Here is a 16,330-nt window from a genome sequence, read left to right as displayed (position 1 = left end):
CAGTGCTAACCACTGAATTATATCAAATCCATCCATCCATCCATGTTCTGTACCAATTATCCTTTGAGGGTCTTGGGGGAGTTGGAGCAAATTGCAGCTGACATTAGGCGAGAGGCGGGGTACACTCTGAAAGGTCTCCACCGTATCTCAGTGCCAACATAACATACCGTCCACACTCACATTCACACCTATGGTCAATTTAGATTCTCCAATCACTTAATCTCCAGTCTGCACATCTTTGGACTGTGGGAAGAAGCCTGAGTACCCAGAGAAAACCCACACAGACACAGATAGAGCATGCAAACTCCACAAGACAAGACCCTGTCCAAACTGGGATTCAAACCGGAGTGCTCACCACTGCACCACCATATTATTATCCATCCATCCATTGTCTATACTGCTTATCATTTGAGAGACGTTGGGGGAACTGGAGCCGATCTCAGCTGACATTTGGTGAGAGGCAGGGACAGGTTTGACAGGCAGTCAGCATAGGTCCATTACACAGAGACAAACAACCATTCACACCAACCATCAATTTAGAGTTTCCAAATAACCTAACAACAATCTGCATGTGTGGGAGGAAGCTGGAGTACCTGGAGGAATCTGCGCAGACAGGTTGAACAGGCAAACAGAAAGACCCCGGCTGAACCGGGATTCAAACTGGGATCTGTCTTGCTGTGAGGGGACAGTGCTCACCACTGTATCACCGTGTCGCCAATAATGATAATCACAACAACAACAATAGATTCCTGGTAGAGTATTTGAGTCCATGATCCCACTGTAATGGTATGAATGTGTGATATTATGCTCCTTTTTTCTACTGCATCCTACTGTATCAACCCCACATGTATGTATTTAGCATGAGTAAACTGGATTTTCAAAATCACAGCACTGATGAGTCTGTTTACACTCACTGTTTTCACTATCCATCTGTATTAACTATAAAATCCAACGGATCCAATTAACAAGAAAAAAACACCACTTGTATGTGAGCTGCAAAGTTCAAATCAATGCACACTATACCCCCCCTGTCAAATCAATGACACACACACACACACAAACACTTGCGGTGGGAGCTGCACATGTTGTGATGTTTTCAAGCTCTCATGTGCTGTTGGTTCAGTGGTCGCCGTGGCAACCAGCCTCACCTCTCAGCCACTGCTGCAGAGAGCTCGAGGAGAACACACGTAGATTAAAGGTCTATGCAAACACACATACATCTCATACATATTCATGTGTCTTTCCTCCTCTCCATCTGTCAATCACATTTCTTCCTCCTGTCTTCACACTCATCTTTCACTCCTGCCTTCAATTTGTCTTACTCTTTCTTCTTCTTCCTCTCCTCATCCTGTTCCCCTTCACCCTCTTTCTCTCCTTCATCTCCTTCTTTTCTCGCTCATCCAGATTGCTCCTCCTCCTCCTCCTCTGTAAACGCTTTCTTTCTTCCTCATCCTGCCCATCATTTCTCCGTCTTTCCTTTACTCTCACTCTCATCGCTGCTTCCTCTCTCTATTTTCTTATTCCCCCTTCTTATCCCCCTCTCCATCTACTCACCTTTATCTCTCCCTCCATTTGTCGATCCTGTTTTTTTTATTCACCTTTCTATAAAGTATAAAAATATGACAAAGATAGAAACCCTTACGCACAAGCTGAACAATGCAACAGCCTCTTTAATCATGAAAATGGTGTTATTTATGTGTTAATTAAAAATCCATTAAAGCAACACGATGCAAAATTCGCTCTCGATTATACTTCCCCCTCCAGGTGGGATATGTAATTCACTGTCATAAATACGAGCTGTGGTCTGAGCCTCCCCAGCATGCAGCTGCACACATGTCCATCACTGTTTGGCTAACTTCCCAGCTATACCTCTAATTAAAGTTGACAACTTCACTTACACACCAAACAAGCAAATGTTATGACGTACTTGTCCAATTACATGGACAACAGTTCGGCATCTGCCCTCCATCCTTTGTTGTCTTTTTCTTGCCAACGTGAGGAATATGCTCCGATATTCACTCTTGTTCGGTTCCTCTCGTTTCCTCTTGTCTCCTCTGACGATGTCTTCTTCGGTTTCTTTTGTGGTTCCGCGAGCTAGTTGTGTCTTAAAGCTAACTGCTAGCTCCAGCTCTGGTTGTTGGTGTGTGATGTATGCTGCAAAGCAGGTGGTAATGTGCCAGCATGGTACACCAAAGATACAAAGTGCAGTTACAGACGTCTATTGTAAGTTTGAGTAGCATCAAAATGATTTTGAAGCTGTTATTTAAAGGTATGAAAACAACCTGGTGATGCTTTAAACCATTCAATTACAGTGTGGGGGAATATACTGCAGCAACAAGCTTTCTCACATCACTTCTTCTTCTCTTCTTTCCTCTTTTCCTCCTCAGTTGGTCATGGTCAGAGTGAAGGCGACAGGATGGTCATCAAAGACTTCCAGGTTTTCATCAGAGACTCCCTGCAGCACATCGACCTGATGAAATCCCAACACCCGGACCTCCCCGTCTTCATCGTGGGTCACTCCATGGTAGGATACTTTCTATGATCTGTTTCAGCAGCTGGAACAATCCCTCCTGTGTTTTTGTGTTTTGTGGCTAGTGGCAGATGATTTTTCTTTATTTGTTGTTTTGTTTTGATTTAATCACAGTATTGTTTTTTCCAATACTGAAACTCTCACTCCTGTCCAGGTTTGTTTGCTCTTTTTGTTTGGCGTGAAATTACCTGATATGCTTCCAGTGGATTTCACAGCTCCTAGTACGGAAAAAAAAAAAACACACACGCACACACACAAACAGCTGCACAACATGAAGGACATTCCATGTCCAAGTGCAGGAATGAAAATAGACGGATAGGTGTTGAGAGGTTTTCAACGGCAGTGTGACATTCATATGTAAGAAATGGCACATGCTGTCCTTTAAGTCCCAAGATATTCAGCCAAGAAAAAATTGCGTGCACAGCGTTCGGCTCAGAACTGAATGAAACATGGATAAAAGGACACATACTATTAATAATATACAATTGAATCTGGTTATTTTACTTTGATCAACACTATCCAGCTGGAACTGTATTTCTTTGCTTGGCTTGACTGTATCACCTGATATATATTTTTTTCCTATGATGGATGAATTCCATCGTGTGAATCTGCAGGACATCAGCTCAGGGACAGTTTGCTGTGTTTGCTCTTCTCATTAAACTCCTGTTTGCCTTTTACACAGTGACACAGATTCTGCTCAGTCTGCTGCTGAGTTCCCACAGAGCAGCTACACATTCAGTGACCGCAGCTCAAGGGTGACGTGGCTGTATTTGTTGACAGAGTAGATAAAGTGTTCTAGCTTTACAGAGACAGTCCAGGAATCCGCTTAATGTTCCACGTAATGTGACCTTTAGTTCCTTTTATCCTCAATTTCCCTGAAGATATCATGAAATCCATGCATCAAAATATAAACGCAGAATTAGAATGCCTCAACATTTTCTATGTGCAAAAGTTTTATCCAATAAGATTAATGTAGGGCTGCTCTAATGAATATCTTAACTTTGCAAAGATTTTAAGACTAACTGATGGATTAAGGAACGATGAATTAATCTGTCAAATTATTACTTGAGCTAAACTAAATAATATGACTGTTCTTTGATTAAATTCATTAATGCTGGTTTTAATATTACATTATTACATTTGAAAATGGCTCATAACACCAGTAAGTGTTTCCTACCATCTTGGACCTTTCAGGGCCAACGCTTACATAGAGTCAACTGTCTGGAGCCTCTCCTCATCATGACATCTATACACTGTGCACCACCTCTCAACACTGCGATCTAAAGACTTTTTTTGAATCAGTCAAAAAGTCAAAACCTACGGGTGAAGTTACACTTTAATCTTAGGGCCTGATCTCACGTCTGACACAAATCGCAGCCAAAATGTCTTAGTTTGTTCCAGACCGACGCAGTTATCACATTTTCCATTCAGTCTCCAAACTGTTCAAGTAGCAAATGCCACGTGTGTGTTGATCTTAACATGAGGCGTGGTCAGGTGCATTTTTGGCACATTGTTATCTTGAGGAAGTAGAAAAGCATTTGCGCAACTGACTAAGAAGAATTTGTTCTGAACAACCATGATTCATTAAGAGAGTAAAAACAACCCTTTTTCCCATTTGCCTGATCTTCCCTGTAATTGCATCAAGGCTTATATCTTATTATCTCTAATCCTTATTATTCTTCGGGAGTTAACTTGCTGTTAAATTCAACACAGAAATTAAGTCCAGTGTTTTAAATCCACAGAAACACAGAAATGAACCGTGGGATTCTCATTGAGACAAATTACACAACACTTGGACTCAAAAAGCATGGAGGCAGGCCAGGGAACTATTTTTAACTGATCAGTGTATTTCATTTTTCACAGAGCCTCTGGCTGCTTTGCTCCAGTGACCCTCAGTGCAGCGAACAGAACACAAACAGTAGTGATGAGTTGTATAATGATTACTCTCCGTGTTTGTGGGTTGAATCGAGTGCTGTCCTATGAACTTTTCTCTGCTGGATGATCGAGCCGCTCACATTCATTCAAAGTGCCTGAATGTTCTCACGTTTCTTGTTCAGAGGCTGGTTTTATTGAGACAAAAAAAACTAAGCGCTAGTTTTTGTTTTATAAATAGCCCCTCCTGTGTAAGTCACAATTCCGCTTCAAGCAGAGAGCTCAGAGGAGAAACGCAAATTCCTTACAGACCTGTTTTGCCATGAGACGCGTCGTGGAGCCTTGTTATCTCGCAGCACAGCAAGTCATTCGGTGGGTGGGGTGGATTCAACAGAAAGAGGTGTTTACAGCAGCATTGTTGGAAAATTACGTCTCCATGGTTTGAAAATCTCAGTTTTTCTAGTTGTTAAGGAAAAGTTTACTGCAAAAGCAAATAATTTATTATTTTCACATTATTGTCTTGAGTATCTTCATCAAAGGTTTGTATGGTGTGTGTTGTCCATAGCGTTACAAAGTCATTTATTAATGCTTTATAACTCAGTAATAACCCAGTCATAAGAACATCTTTGTGGTCCACCCATCCATACATTTTTTTTCCACCTACACCGGGCTCAGGTTGTGGAGGCAAAGCTTTGTGCTGGCAAAGATGGCTATTCCATGCGTCGTTCTCCCCGGCCACGCTTTCCAGCTCCCCCTGGGTGACCGCGCTCTCGGCCAGGGATGGGCCAAGGGATATGTCATCCCTCAAGCGATATCTGGGTCTATACCGCTGGATCTGCTCCCAGTTGGGCGTGCCCGGTAAACCTCTAACAGAAGGCACCCAGGAGGCATCCTTACTTGATGCCTGAACCACTTCAACTGTCCCCTTTGGGCGTGAAGGAGCAGCTGCTCTATTCCGAGCTGCCCCTGGATGTTTAAACTCTTTACTCTGTATCTAAGGCTGAGCTCAGTCACCTGATGGAGAATATTCATCTTGACCGCTTGTGTTTGCTATCCTGTTCTTTTCGTTCACTACCCAGAGCAAGTATCCTTCACTGTAGTTACTGAATATGATGTGAAATATTCACAAAATCAGACATCGTTGGTCATTATCTTTTCACTTTTTTTTCATTATTGGGGGGGCACATATTGTTGCAGGTTGAAAATGCACCCTGATAGAATTTGTATTGCCCAGTAACTTTTGTTGGGAAAGAAGGATCCGGTCCTTATTAACTGTAGTTATTGGTTGTTGGTTCTCATTTGTGTACATTTTGTGGTAGTCTCATGTTCCATCTCGGAGTCTTGAACACTTTCCTGGGTTGGTGGGGAAAATCCTTAAGATGTCTTCCTGTAGCTTAACATTAGCTTTATCATTATTGCTCACTTTTTGATTTATAAGATGCCTTATAATGGGGGTTACATCACCTTACTGTTGTTTGGAAAATAGCTGCAGAGCAGAACAACCATTTATGGCTCGTGAGTTCCATACAGCTGTACTGTGTATTTATGTAAAGGACGGGCTTGTCTTCAAAACAAGTCGAGGTTGCGTGAGCACAGACGCAAATAGTTTTCTGTAAACGAAACTGCGGCATCCCAGATGGAGGCTGGAGGTATCTGTTTAAACAGCAGACTGTAAATATTAAGGCAGTGCCGTCCCAATTCACAGCACCACCTTGTTTTCATCCCCTTTTTCTGTTTTATCTTTATTCTTTCTTGCTTTTTCCCTCCATCTGGGATGCCTTATTAGATGTTTCTCCTATACTAAAATCACTTATACAGCTTTACCTGTCTTTTCATTATCCATTTTCATTTCCTGTTTTCTCTGTCCTCCACTGAACTTTCCTGGCATCCACTTCCCATAGCTGCTTTCAGACATGCACTGGACAACGCAGATCCTCCATATTTTCTCCGGAGGAGGTGCATGTGTGAACACAAATGTCCGAGTGAGACGCGCCGCAGTTTCTACGGACTTTGTCCACCTGACCTCTGAGTATAAAGTCTGTAGAAATCTAGGAGAAGTCCATGTGTGAACACAGCAGGGGATCCCCGCTGGTTTCACAGTGAGCAAGTGTGGGGGTTGATGACGCTTCTAACACACAACAGACATAAAAATTAAAAATAAAGAAAAAGAAAACAAGTTAGAAAGCGCCGTCATACACGTAGAAGACGCCGACGAAGTGGTCAGAAGAGTTTGTTGTTATAGATTTCGGGATGCTCTCGGCAGCAGAGCTGCTCCACCTCTCGCTTGAATAATGTGGAGGAGATGTTGCTGTTGAACGTTTTTGTGCAGAGAACCTCCCGCTGTGTTGTGCATGTGTGAAAGTCCAACTGCGGGTAAAGGCCTTAGCCAATTCTCCGTATTTTACCGGGAGGTCATGTCGGAAAATGGCTAATTTGTTTTGTTTTAGAGTAATTTCCTCCCATTTTGTTTTTCTTTGCTCTTGCTTACTTTTCTTTTCATTTCTTTTCCTGGCATTACCTTTTCTTGGAAAAATACCTCAAGTTTGGGAAACCCAACCCAAAGCGAGTGCTATGTTTTCACATTTCCCAGATTCCCAGTGTTGTGACTGCTCATCCTGTTTTCTTTAGACTGTTCCTCTGCTCCTCTGCTTGTGTGAATATCTGTGGTCCCAGGAAAGTGCAAACAATAGAAACCACTTGTGGATACAGTATGTGCAGAGGCCCTGCTCCAATGATAATATCCTGAGGAGACCTAAAGAAACATCCGCCCCTTACCATCACCTGCAGCACTGCCAGTAGTTTCTCTAATCAAATTTATTAATAACTAGTTATTAATGATTCTCCAAAGTTTCTCCAGAGAATTTGCCCTGAGCGAGTCGGCTCGTCGATGACTTTTCTAACACATGACAGACGCAAAATGGAAAAAAACTAAAAGGTAACAAATATCTAAGGATGAAAAAGAGGTAGCATACACGTAGAAGACACAGAGAATAATGTTAACTTGGAAAGACAACGAGATTTGAGAGTTTTTTGTGGATTCCACTGTTGGATTCATAGACTGTATATAAAGATGGACAACTTGACTGCACCCCAAAAGTGAAGCCAAATCATTTTGATTGGCCCTTGGTGGCTGGCTGCAGTATAAGTCATCCACCTCCTCCACAAACCTCCCCCATGTTAGTGGATTGGTCACGGACGTTTCTCTAATTGACAGGAATTTTTATCACACTGTATTTTAAAGTGTTCATGTTTCCAGCAAGTTTTGCTTTTTTAATTATTCTTTTGATGCTTTAAAAACTTCATGATTGACAGCTGAGACTGACTTGCGTGTATTGGTGGGACTTTGATACCATGATCCATATGACGTCCAAATCGTAAAATGGTGGAACCCATATCCAGTGTATATTAGCTTCATTGTTGTACAACGGGAGGAAGTGGAGACGGTAATGTTTGCATGGCTGTAGTCAATCTCCCTTCAAAACGTTTCTACTCGAAATTAACAACTAGCCTATATGAGCTTTTACTTTGAAAGCCTGATGTGAAGGATTAGTTCATAATTTTTCAACTTTCACATTTCTCTAAAATATCTAAGGGAAGTAGAGATGCAAAAATAATTCAAACTTACAAATAAACTAACTGGTGTCCTCTGTGTTGGACCACACAGTCTCACAGTTTTCTCTGCACCTTCTATCATTCAGCAGTTATGGGGGAAGTAGGACAGTGTTGTATCAGCTCATGGGAATGCAGACAAAAGCCTCCAGCTCTGGCTCCTTCCCACTCTTCCTCATTTCTCTTCTTCTCCATGAGCATTTCTTGCCCAGGCTTATTTTTCATACTCGCTCACTGCCAGAGTTTTATGTAATGATTATTTACCCTTGTTCAGCTTTTAAACCATCTCTCTCTGTATCTATTCCTCATTCAGTTTCATTTTACTCTAAGGTCTAAGCCATACTTCACTTTGATTTAAACTATTATATTTGTATTTTTTCCATTTTTACTGAATTGTTTGATATTGTTCTGCATCATTTGAGTTTTGTATTGAACGTAACTGCTATTCCATAAAACAATTAATTTCTGACTAATGACTAATAATCAATGATATAGATTTAACTTTTTCTGTGCAGTTTACGACCTGGTTGATTGAGATAAAACTTCACAGACATAATTCTATTCTTAGCCCATATAATGTCTATTTATCCGCTGTTTGGTCTCTATAATGTGTATATTTGAGCCATTTAAAAGTAACCCAGTTCACATAACATTCATATCCTCGCAAGTCTCCAGACCAACTGTTTACATTGATTGCACTGGTGAACCTAACGTGTGCCACAGTAATTCACTCTCAGCTCAACTGTTTTGGCGGATTCACACAGAAAGTAGATAAGACGTTCTTTGTGAAAGGTTTATATATATGTATGCTTTTGCATGTTGTTTGCTCTGCTGAGTTGTTGGGTCAGAATTAGGCATGTTACCTTTTAACTAAGTAAATTTACTGTTTTGAACCTAAGTAAAAGTTAGAGGTACTTGTACTTTACTTGATAATTTCCATTTATATAACTCACAATCCTCTGTACATCTGTATATTTATACCACTACAGGAAATATTGTACCTTCACATATCTTTGAAGGAGGCTATGTTTTTGTCTGTGTTTGTTTGACAGTTAATTAGCAGCAGTTGATCTAAGATAGACCCCATTCAATTTTGTTGCGGATCCAGGATTTCTTTTTCACTTTCTTTGACATTGCAAGATAGGACATTTGCATGGATTTTTAAGAGAATAATTCATGTATCTTCAAGAAGAAAATAAAATGAATCAGGTACATTTAGGGCACTGATATTTATGAGTGTGTACACCAAGTGGGCCTTGGTGGAGGAATACGCTCTTCTGAGTGCTGTCCCAGTTACTTTTGTGTGACTCAACTGATAATCCAACAAGCTGTCAGAGTTCCCAGCCTTTTTGCCTTCTGCTGTTTTACAGAAATCCATGTCTTTGAACTCCACTTCTCTCATGGTTTCATCTGATACAGATTAACCTTTTTTTATGTATTGTCTGTGTATTTGCTGTATGGACATTGTGAAATGAGAACCATAGCTCCATACAATGTCAGTATTTTAGCTCCTCGGGCAGGGTATGACAGTTGAAGTCTGCCCTGCAGCGTACAATGCCAGCATTCATCCTCTCAACCCAAGTTCAGAGAGACAGAGTGTAAGAAGGCCTCTAATGAGCTCCGTGAAGAGCTTCTCTGTTCCAATCCTCCTTCTGTCTCAACACTCTGCTCTATTCACTATTCACGCTTATCTCTCTCTATCATTCCACAAAACCACTCTGTGTAATGTGTATGACCTGCAGTGGTCTTTTGCACCATATTACACTCAGACATCCTGCTATATTTAACCAGGAATCAAGTGCGTTGAGGCGACCAACCAGTTTGGCCAGCTTACATCACCCACAGAAAATTGCCAGCAACATTTCAGTGAGTGCATGTGTCACAGTGTTTGCACGTGGCTGTTTCAGGGTCAGCTCGTCCGGAAACTTGCAGTATGAGCTGGAATCGAGCTAGCAACCACCCTTTCCAAATCTGTGTACCTATGTTTGTGTATGCAAGCAGCAGTGTGCCAGTCTGTTCTTATGTCTTTAGAAAGTGCGATTCTTCTTATGGGAAATGTTTTGTGTTCCTCTGCTTAGTGGCTCTTTTCATGCACCAAGCCTGCCATTGGCCCCAGCCTAATGAATATTCACACAAGCGACAAAGAACGCTCACATAAGCAACGTGGTAGCCAATTAGTTTCCAGAAAAGAAGCGAGAGGGAGAGATTTACCCGTGCAGAATAAGTGTGCGTCTGTGTGCGTGTGTGTCTGTGTGTGTGTGTGTGTGTGTGTGTGTGTGTGTGTGTGTGTGTGTGTGTGTGTGTGTGTGTGTGTGTGTGTGTGTGTGTGTGTGTGTTTGCACCTGCACAGACACTTGCACTAGTTGCAGACGAGAAGAGAAACCACAGTTAACCGTGGCAAATTGATTCATGTCTTGGCCGTCACACTGGAGCTAATCATCATGGCCTTACATCATGGGAATTAAATCACAATCACAAATGTCGCCAAGGTGTGGCCTTAGCGCCGCTGCTCGTTGCAGCAGCGCAAGACACGCTGCCCCCTGAGAGCTGTTCACGTTCCTCTCCCAGTCCGTGTAGAGCGACAGCGACAAAGGAAGAGGGTGGGAACTTGGGCCCCGTCTAAACAAAAGACTGATTGTTTTATGTTTGTCTTGACCCCGGAGTCGTTTTCCCACTGCGCCGTGCATCAGGACCTCTCACCCACTTTGCTAAGACTACTCCAGTTAGACGAGAGAAAACCCTCACTAAACTATAACACCTATTCATAGCACCTTTTTAATCCTTTATTATCTATTTCCCTGGTAATTCTCCGTCATCAATCTGCACTGGGATACAGTATTCATCATCTCTCGCTTTAAGCTTCAAAGAAGTAAAAGATCAAACAAATGTCCTCACTTCAAGCTGCTCTTCTAAGTGTCACCTCATTCCTGTTCTATGTAATGTAAGTCTGATACTAAGAAATAATCCCCTAATGAAACCACACTTAAATTTACTAGATCCTGATTAGTTTTCAGATCTGCACCAAATGCAAATATACATAAAGAGAAATCAATGAAAATCTCACAATGTTAAAGAAAATGAAAGAAATTCCCGGATCCACCTCCTGATCCAGATCCTCGTCAAAATGGAATGGGTTCTTTTCCTGACCCATAACACATCCTTTAACCAAGTGGCATGGTAATCTGTCCAGGAGGTTTAGCATAATCCTGCTAACTAGTGGGAGGCTCCCTGCACGTTATAACATGGAACTGATTTATTTGCAACACTGAGCAGGTCACGTGACTCTGTTGTTACCAGGGCCAGGTGATATGAACACCTGTTTTGTGACCTGGATCCACTGAAAGAAAATCCCCATTCCTGAGTATTTGTGTACATTTGTTGTTGTTATTTGAAGATTTGTGGGTTAATCTAGTTTCTGTTTATTGGGACATTAACAAATCCCAACACTGTTATTATTATTCCCATAATTAATATTGTTTTATATTGCTATTTTTACTGTTTGCACAAGCCTGGTGCATCCAACACAACTAAATGCTCAGCCTTTTAGCATACTGTTCATTCACTAGGTGCAAACCTAATTTCTGATATGAGCTGCAGTGAAAGTCAAAGAGACTTTTTTGCAGCACATGGTACAGAATGTTTGGATTGTCTTGTAGCACATTTGCATATATTTGCACTGCATCAATTTGTATATACTAATTTCTACACAAATCCAAATCTGTGTATGTGTTTTATTGAGATTTTTTTGTAGTATGTGTGTTTTGTAGACTCAGTAGTTGCCTCTCACCTCAAACCGTGTACCAAATGCAACAGTTTTTTTATTTGAAAAGACGCTGTCTTTAAAGAAAAGATATTTCAAATAACTGAAACACAACCTTTAAATCAATGCTCAGTGTATTAACGAAACATACTATATTCTGTGTTCCCCCCCCCCCAGGGTGGTGCTATCTCCATCCTGACAGCCTGTGAGAGGCCCGATGATTTTGCTGGAGTGGCTCTGATATCGCCGATGGTCCAGATGAACCCAGACTCAGCCACACCCTTCAAGGTATCACATGCTTCTTTTCCTCTCCTCTCTCCTTCCTAACTACACCAGGAGTCAGTCATCTTACTCCATCCAGGCCTTCAGCGGGTGATGAGAAAAATGCTGACAGCTTCTGTTTTGTACGTTTCCCATGGCAAGAATCAGTGTGTACCCAAAAGAGGCACAAGTGTGTCAAACAACAAGAAGTGTTGATGTGTTTTTGATTCCTACATTGACGTAAACGTGCAGAGGAAGCATGGCATGGAAAAAGATGAGTTATTCATCGCTCAAAATTTCATAACTGTATCTATTTGTAACACTAATCATGGCAAATGAAAAAGATAGAGGGAGTTGTTTTCAGACACGAACTCCGTAAAATGTCCAGAGAATTGGGTGCAGACATTTTCCAGAATTTGACTTTCACATATAAAGAAACGCAGCTTTCACAGGAAAATGTCTGGAACTTTCAAGTGGCACCTTGTGGCACAACATGTCCGGACTTCAGAGTCTGAAAGCAGCTATAGAAACGCTTCTTCTGAGAGGTGCTAATAAGTAAAGTGTTTTGTGTTTTTGCTGTTTACAGGTTTTTCTGGCAAAGGTCCTGAACCACTTGCTTCCCAGCCTCGTACTGGGCAACCTCGACTCTAAATGGATCTCACGGGACAAGACGCAGGTGAGAGACAGTCGTTGGTGCGTGTGTGTTCTTGGGTGGCTGAGCTGTATTGTTGTCTGTAATTGAAGTATCAGGTATGTCGGCCGCAGAAAATAGAATTTACAAGGTCTCTCGTGTTTTATTTGTTTGTGTGAAGTCATGCAACATCTTTTTTTGACGAGCCCCTGGAGGAGAGAGCATCCTGTGACAGATACTTTGAATGCTTTCCAGACCTCAAGGGTTTTGTTCTCTGGCCAAGTTGGGGGGGGGGTTGTATTGTGTTATTTATAATTATAGAAACAGGTGTAATTGCTGTGTATTTGGTTGTGTCTGTATATTCAGTGAGTTCTTGCACCCACATTTCTTGTATAAGAGCATGTTTGTGTCTGTAAACATGTTGTGAGGTTTTTGTTCTGTTGTGGTTGTGTGTGAAATTACTTAAGCAATAACCTAAACACTGTAACAATGGGATCCCACATCCTGCTACCTGCAGTGGGTTGAAGGAAATGGTGTCATTACTCCTCCCAGGTAAAATAATAGACAAAATAGATTCATTCGATAAGGTCAAAGTCATTGGAGTTAAAAAGGATGACATGCAACAGGGTTTGGCCAAAGTAAAGCTGGACTTATACTTGACTCAACAGTGCGTAACGGTGACCACCGACTCTTAGAACGGCTCTGGTTCCAGAAGTGAATTTCCCATCCATTTTCTCCATTTCAGTAAATCTTTTTTAAAAATAGTCTTCAGTCTGGAACCAGGGCGACGAGGCAAAAGAGGAATCGTGACCAAAAACGTTTGATTCTGAGCAAAGAAATGTTGGAAAATGGAAAAGTACAAGACTGTTTGCATAATTATTTTATGAGTGAAGGAACTCTGAATCCCCAAAACCTTTGTGAAGGATCCATTTCCAATGATCATTTTTGGTTCTTTTTGAATTTAATCTTATTGTTGTTATTTTCACCCCCTTGGACTCCCTGTCTGATGGCAGCCTGTTAGAAATCCTGATTGCTTTGTTATGTAACACTGAACCATCCCATCATAGCAGATATGATGAGGATTGTGGGTAGTGTAGTACTTCTCCTTGAAATGCAGTTGATATCATATGGACTTGTGACTTCGACAGGAGCACATAACATTGTTTCACAATCTCGTAGCTTTTGGTAAGTCTACATTGGATGGTTACAATAATATGGCTGATAATCAAAATTGTATTATTCCTTCCAGAACCACGCTGTTGAGCTCTATATGTTAACAGGAGCTTAGTTTACATAATCAGGCTGTACTTGTTTTTAATTACCAGGATGTTACATTGTTGAATTTACTTTGTAAGTCCACCAAAAAAGAAAACATTTCGTGTTGTTTGTCTATATTCAAAATCTGAGCTATCTTATAAGTTTAAAGTTGGTCTGCGAAGAGTTCCACTTATTCCGTGATGTGTTGTTGTCTCAGTTGGGAAGGAGGTCTTTCACCTTTCAGACGGTGTTTCTGGGTGTCACCGTCTCCTCCAAGCTGCAAAACAGGTCGTGTTGTGTTACAGCTCAGGTCTCAGTCATTCATTATTCAAAGCGACGCTGTTTCTGTTGAAGAGGACCATCCACTGTGTTTACATACGCCATGACTAGATGTGGGCGGGCGTGTGACTTATGTGAGAGCGTCTATGAAAGTTCAAATTCATGTCAAAGGAATGGGGTGTGTCCTCTTCCCTCCAACTGTGATTTACACCAATGTAAACTCTCTTTTCATCAGGTCCTCCTGCTCCTAAACACATCTTTATTCCTCTTTCATTTAAATTTCCCTTTGCATCAAGAGGCCCTCAGCCATTCATTAACCAACACTTACTCACATCTGCCAATTCTCATGGTTCTCCCAGGATTCCTCTTATTCTCGCCTCTTCTCTGTGATAAAACCACCCTCTTCTTTTTGAATGGCATTCAATAGAGTGCATTCCTCTGCCAAGGCCAAACAGTCCCCTCAAATTCAATTAAGCTGCACCAAATTTCACACACTCACAGATATCAGTTCTCTAAATTTTTTTCTTCAACAATAATGAAATATTATCTGAGAAAATGCCTGTGAACATGTTGAAAAAATGCCCTAAACCAACAAACAGATCTTTTTTGGCAGTGATCAAAATACAGGCATATATAATAAAAAAAACAATGTAGTTGCTTTGGTTACGTACTTAGAAATAAATTAAAGAAATGCACAATTTCAGGTAGAAGAAACGTGTTTGCAAATTTCAGTGATAAGAATGAATTGACCTCTTGAAAAGTTTCTGTCTGGTTTATTTGAAAACGATCTAACTGTTTTCTGTGAGCCTAAAAAAGCCTCATCTGCTTTTCCCTATACAACAGGTGGAGGCTTATGATGCCGATGAGCTGAACTACCACGGCGGGATGCGGGTGTCGTTCGGCATGCAGCTGATGGGCGCCGCGGCTCGCATTGAGAAGGAGATCCCGTCCATCGGCTGGCCCTTCCTGCTCCTGCACGGTGACACTGACAAGCTCTGCGACATCAGCGGCTCTAAGATGATGTACGACAACGCTCCGAGCTCAGACAAGAAAATCAAGGTGGGGATGGTTTGTTCACTGTAAATTGTATTTGAGTGATGGTGATTATTTTTTGATTTTACTCAGAAACAACTCACCAACCTTTAAACTGCTGTTGCTTCATTTAGTTCACACTGTTTCCTTTGCTTCTCCACTTGTCAGACACAATGTCAAACACAGTACGTAACATGAGTTGATTATTCAGGAAGTTGCTCCATTTAAAGGTTACAAAAAGTGGCTTTTGTGGTGGTTGACTGAAACAGAAACTAACTTCTCGTGGCCTGAAAAGGTTTGTTATTGCTCCATCACCTGAAAACACTGTAGTTTAATACTGCATCCATCTTACTGGCACTACTGTAGATCAGCGACCAAAATAACCTGTTGGCTGTTGACGTTTAGATGAGTTACATATAGGTTTCAGTCATTGACGACTCCATGATAGAATAAAACCCTCCAGTCAAAACATTAACTTCCCCAACAAGGCCTGTTCACTGTGAAACACACTGATGAATCTCTAAACATTCTGCAGAAGGATGTTCATTTGCAAAGAAGGAAGTTCACACGCTTCCATTCTCACATGGTCGATCACATGGGGGCCTAAAACATGAGAGAAGTGAAACGAGAGAAGGACAACGCCTGCTCACTTTGTGTCTTTTGGGCTGTTCTCATTTTCTCCTGCAGCATCATGAGACAAAGAAAAAGATTAGAGTCTGGGGCTTTTGTCGTGTTCTTTTATCCTTAGGTAGAGAGAAGAGTCGGTCTTGGTTCAAAAAAGATTTATTTAGAAGCAATGAAAAGCTACAACATAGCTATGGGCACTCAACGTACAGCCCCGGCCGTCTAATACCGCCGGGGAAGTCTAGAGTCGCCCCGAACGGACGACAGGTGCAATATTTATAATAGTAGGTAGAACTTCATTGGTCAATAACGAGGGGGAGTCACTGTGGCTAGTGCACAGGCTGGTCCCAGCCCCTTGGCACTGGAATCCGCCAATGATGAGGAGCTGCTCCCAGGTTCGTCCCTCCTTTGATAGTAGCTGGGCAAATCTTCACATTCTGACAGTGTTTGGTTTGGTGTTTTAAAACAAGCCTTT

The 16,330-nt window shown here is 41.5% G+C and overlaps 1 protein-coding gene across 2 annotated transcripts in view; it reads left to right on the top strand.

Annotated features, from left to right (window-relative positions):
• mgll (monoglyceride lipase) overlaps positions 1 to 16,330 on the top strand; it is a 41,904-nt gene that overhangs the window by 18,465 nt on the left and 7,109 nt on the right. For both annotated transcript variants that reach the window (XM_035158824.2, XM_035158825.2), the window contains 4 exons: positions 2,388 to 2,524; positions 11,949 to 12,059; positions 12,619 to 12,708; positions 15,043 to 15,258. In XM_035158824.2, coding sequence (XP_035014715.2) covers positions 2,388 to 2,524; positions 11,949 to 12,059; positions 12,619 to 12,708; positions 15,043 to 15,258 — 554 coding nt within the window. The remainder of the gene's footprint in view (positions 1 to 2,387; positions 2,525 to 11,948; positions 12,060 to 12,618; positions 12,709 to 15,042; positions 15,259 to 16,330) is intronic.

Source organism: Hippoglossus stenolepis, chromosome 6, assembly GCF_022539355.2.
Source record: "Hippoglossus stenolepis isolate QCI-W04-F060 chromosome 6, HSTE1.2, whole genome shotgun sequence".
NCBI classification, from domain to species: domain Eukaryota; kingdom Metazoa; phylum Chordata; class Actinopteri; order Pleuronectiformes; family Pleuronectidae; genus Hippoglossus; species Hippoglossus stenolepis.
The sequence above is the reverse complement of the archived record's forward strand: the minus strand, read 5'-3'. Positions and strand labels throughout refer to the sequence as shown.